At 38.0% G+C, this 4,961-nt stretch overlaps 1 protein-coding gene across 1 annotated transcript in view; it reads right to left on the minus strand.

Annotated features, from left to right (window-relative positions):
• Positions 1–4,023, minus strand: part of ASIC5 (acid-sensing (proton-gated) ion channel family member 5) — a 67,894-nt gene extending 63,871 nt beyond the window's left edge. The window contains exons 1-2 of the mRNA XM_010852530.1: positions 3,984–4,023; positions 1,128–1,434 (exon numbers count right to left, since the gene is read on the minus strand). Of these exons, the coding sequence (XP_010850832.1) occupies positions 1,128–1,434; positions 3,984–4,023 (347 nt within the window). The remainder of the gene's footprint in view (positions 1–1,127; positions 1,435–3,983) is intronic.
• Between the last annotated feature and the right edge of the window lie 938 nt (positions 4,024–4,961).

Here is a 4,961-nt window from a genome sequence, read left to right on the forward strand (position 1 = left end):
TCAAAACCACTATGAGGTACCATTTCACGCCAGTCAGAATGGCTGTGATCCAAAAGTCTACAAGCAATAAATGCTGGAGAGGGTGTGGAGAAAAGGGAACTCTCTTACACTGTTGGTGGGAATGCAACCTAGTACAGCCACTATGGAGAACAGTGTGGAGATTCCTTAAAAAACTGGAAAGAGAACTGCCTTATGATCCAGCAATCCCACTGCTGGGCATACACACTGAGGAAACCAGAAGGGAAAGAGACACGTGTACCCCAATGTTCATCGCAGCACTGTTTATAATAGCCAGGACATGGAAGCAACCTAGATGTCCATCAGCAGATGAATGGATAAGACAGCTGTGGTACATATATACAATGGAGTATTACTCAGCCATTAAAAAGAATACATTTGAATCAGTTCTAATGAGATGGATAAAACTGGAACCTATTATACAGAGTGAAGTAAGCCAGAAAGAAAAACACCAATACAGTATACTAACGCATATATATGGAATTTAGAAAGATGGTAACAATAACACTGTGTACGAGACAGCAAAAGAGACACCGATGTATAGATCAGTCTTATGGACTCTGTGGGAGAGGGAGAGGGTGGGGAGATTTGGGAGAATAGCATTGAAACATGTATAATATCATGTATGAAACGAGTCGCCAGTCCAGGTTCGATGCACGATACTGGATGCTTGGGGCTGGTGCACTGGGACGACCCAGAGGGAGGGTGGGGGAGGGGAGGAGGGAGGAGGGTTCAGGATGGGGAACGCGGGTATACCTGTGGCGGATTCATTTCGATATTTGGCAAAACTAATACAATATTGTAAAGTTTAAAAATAAAATAAAATTAAAAAAAAAATAAATGCAAGGATAAAGACTTGTACATCTATTTAACCACAGGGTTTGGTGCTTAGCCTAGCATATAATTGTGGAGGGAAAAAAGGAAGAAAAAAAGGAAAATAAAGAAGAAATCAATACGCTTCTTAGCACCCAACATTTCTGTTTTTAAGACAATTTAAGACCACGAGTGGTTTTGTGTATATTAAATAGCACACAATAAACTATTTCAGTCATCCAAGGAAGATTATACCTAGTAAAGTTACAAAGACTTATTAAAAGTGTAGTTTTTACCTGTTTAAATTGCAGAAGGTCACAGCTGGGAACTCTATCTTCTCCACATACTGTACCTCCATAGATGTCGTGGTGGGCCACCTGAAGTAATTGACGAGACGGCTGTATACCTGCCAGACGAGGAGACTGATGGAGCCCAGGACCACCAGCAACCAGATCACCTTGCGAATCCTACTCGGATTCCTGACAATGTTGTGGACTCCGTGGAAGGAAGTGGAGATGGCAAAGTCATGGTCAAACTTTCTACGGTCAGTGTGAGGTGGCAAAGTTTTCTTTGAAAGGTAGAGCTTGATCTTTTCCAAGAGTCCTTAAATTCAACCAAAGACAAAACCAGCAATAAGTTAGGAAAACCTAACACTGTATGTGAAAAACACAACTCACATGACTTTAAACATGCTCCCCTTTTATGTGTACACATAAGGACTCAAAATTCATCTTGAGTTGCACAGATTCTTCAGGAGTCAAGAAGTGTCTACTATAGAGATCTAATAAGTATGTGAGGCCTCTCATGAGAGAATGCCTCTAGTTAATGCAAACTTACTTTAGCCCATTTCTTATTCTAATAGTGTATTTCTCTTTAGTCAAATGGGAAAAATATTCTCTGCCTCATGAGTTGGTTGTATTAAATAAAAAATACCTGGAGATAGCTTGGCACCTCACCCAGACCATGATAAGTACTCAATTCATATTAGCAGCTTGTGTTTTTCTATTGATTTGGTAGTGATGTGGTAGATGGAAAAGTTTCATGTCTAAAATTCTCATTTAAGAAATGAGTTCTTGGGTCTTCCTTGGTGGCTCAGTGGTAAAGAATCTCCTGTCAATGCAGGACACATGGGCACAGTCCCTGATCTGGGAAGAGGCTACATGCTGTGGAGCAACTGAGCTCTCGTGTCACAACTACTGAGCCTGTGCTCTGGAGTCCAGGAGATGTGACTGCTGAACTCAACATGCTGCTGAAGCTCGTGCACACTAGAGCCCATGCTCCACAACAAGAGAAGCTGCTGCAATGAGAAGCCCACATACCGCAACTAGAGAAAAGCCCAGACAGCAACAAAGACCCAGGGCAGCCAAAAATAAATAAATAAATAAAGAGAGATGAGTTCTAAGTCTCGCAAATGCTCATGATTAGCTGAATTAACTTATATCCTTTGTTTCAGTTCAGGAAGTATTCTTTCTGTCAACTAATCAACATTAATTTATTGTGTTTATTGGAAATTTTTGGAAATTAATTAATTTATCGGAAATTAATTAATTTCCAAAAGGTTTCATTAAATCATTAGTTAACATTCCCCAGGTCTCTAATCAATTAACTAAGTTTAAGTTATGGGATATACAATGATACATAAAGACACCTATGAACATTTTCTAAGGGACTCTATCTCATCTGCAAAGCATTAGGGCACATTACAAATTATTTTATGATTGTTTTACACAGATTGTACACTGAGCAGGAAATTACGTATTAGTCTGATTAGCTTGACTTTGTACTAAGATCTTATAATATCTCCACGAATGGTTTTTTTAAATTTTTTGAATTTTAAACAGGTTATATATAATATATATTATATATATATCCTGTCATGTGGTTATATATTAATACATACTTATTATATATATATGGGGGTTCCCAGGTGGCTCAGTGGGTAAAGAACCTGCCTGCAGTGCAGGAGGCACTGGAGATATGGGTTTAATTCTTGGCTCGGGAAGATATCCTGGAAGAGGGCACAGCAACACTCCAGTATTCTTGCCCAGAGAATCCCATGGACAGAGGAACCTGGCAGGCTACAGTCCACAGGTCGCAAAGAGTTGGACACGACTGAAGCTACTGAGCGTAGCACATTTTCTTTACATACATATATTCCTGCACGCGGAATCTCAGCTTCCTGACAAGGGATCAAACTCATGCCACCTGCGGTGGAACAGCAGAATTTTAACTTACTGGACTGCCAGGGAAGTCCCTAAATATGTGTATTTATAGTAACTGCACAGCTCCAGAGCAAAATCAGAAATGTATGAAAAGCTTTTGTTATTATTACTGATGAGCAAAATAAACTTAATAATGCTTGTTTACATACTATTTATCCATTAGCTACAATACATGTGTGGAATTGACTCTGACAGAAGGACAATTCAGTCTCAAGGAACCTGATGCCCTTCCTTCCACAAGGGAAGAGTGATCTAGAAATTAGTAATTGGTCAACTGCAGTGTTTCTGGTTGTAAACATTACTCTGAAAAATATAAGTTTTAAGTAGCTCTGTCAAAACTCAGCTCATTTATTATAAATCTACTTCTTGACAACTGCTCTGACTTTCCTGGGGTGTTCTCCATCATATGCTAGGGCATTAAAAGAATTCTTAAAAATATTTTTGGATGGATAGTGAAGTAACAAGGTCATGTATTACTGTCAGGAAGATTAGAATTTGTTTAATAAGGAGTCTACCAGTCTACAAAGCAAGAAACTTCTTACTTTTCCACTGAAATGGATACTTTGTAATTATTGCAAGTGGCCCTTGCATTGAATATTGATCTTTACAGAAGCATTCTAAAGAACATCAAACAAGTTTTGCTGTATTTTAATATAAAAATTGTAGGCACATGATAAATAGAAACCAAATAAATAAAACTACAAAAACTGATTCTGGTATACAAGGATATTTTAAAACTGCATATATTTGACTCCTGCATACAAAATAACACTTTTCCTAGGTAACAGAAACTGTATTACTTATAGTACATCCAAGTAATATCGGAAATCAAATTTCCCCAATGAAAATATAACCTCCTTTTCCTTTGTTAATTTCTGGCTTTTACAGATAAAAATTCTACCTGTTCTGAGGATTTTACTCCTTACCCACCTTTCTTAGCCTGGGTGTTTGATTTCTCAAACTGCTCCATCTCCAATTTCAATAAGCAGGAGTCCTTGAGGTCTAACCAATTTCCATCAATAACCATACTCATTTTGTGGCCTTTATATAAAATACAGCAGTTGAGGCTATAAAACGTGGGCGCAATTTAAATGTTTGTGTTGCTATGCTTTGCTTCATAAAGTGCATAACCTGCAAGCTGAACACACTGGCAGAACCAGCTATGGGCCTCCGTGGACTCATGAGAAGCTGGCAGAGTGAAACCAAAAAGTATAATTAAGGAAACCATTTTCTCAGAACTAAAGGGACAATCCCTACAGATATTTGTGGTTTTAGAATCCCCCTGAACAGGCCACGTGACTCTGAAGACTCACCTGGGAGAAAGTCTTCTTGTTCTTTATTTCCACCTCTCTTTACATCACTTTGAATCAAAATGCAGTTGGAGTGAAATTTGTGGGGATAAAGATGCCTTTTCCTTGTTGAATTTTCTTTCTAAATAGCGGATGAAGGTTTTGTACAGAAATAATAATCAAATGAAAATGACAAAATAAAACCCCAGAAAAATATCTCCTTGAGAGGAAATGGTTGTTGAAAGCATTCAAACTCAATCGAGCACAAAGGCTGGTTATTTGTTCATAGGAACAATTCTGAGAAATTATAAGCACTTATTATATTAAATAATAAACTGGAGACTATGCATTGTTGTGTTTAACCGGCACCATCTCTTGACAGAACTGAGGAACTGTCTGTATCACTACTTAAAGCCTTTTAGAGTTGCCATGGTAGCATTTCATATGATCACTAACCTTTAACATATGTGTTACATGTATTTTCTTGGAAACTCAGGACTCTAAGTTGAAACTATTCTTATATGGAAGCAAACTAAGAAATTTCAAGAGATGTAAATGAAACTCCTGGGATGACTTCCATAACCATGAAATTAAAAATTACAGGAAGAGGGTCAATCTT

This window comes from Bison bison, unplaced genomic scaffold (assembly GCF_000754665.1).
Source record: "Bison bison bison isolate TAMUID 2011002044 unplaced genomic scaffold, Bison_UMD1.0 scf7180017864312, whole genome shotgun sequence".
Classification (NCBI taxonomy): domain Eukaryota; kingdom Metazoa; phylum Chordata; class Mammalia; order Artiodactyla; family Bovidae; genus Bison; species Bison bison.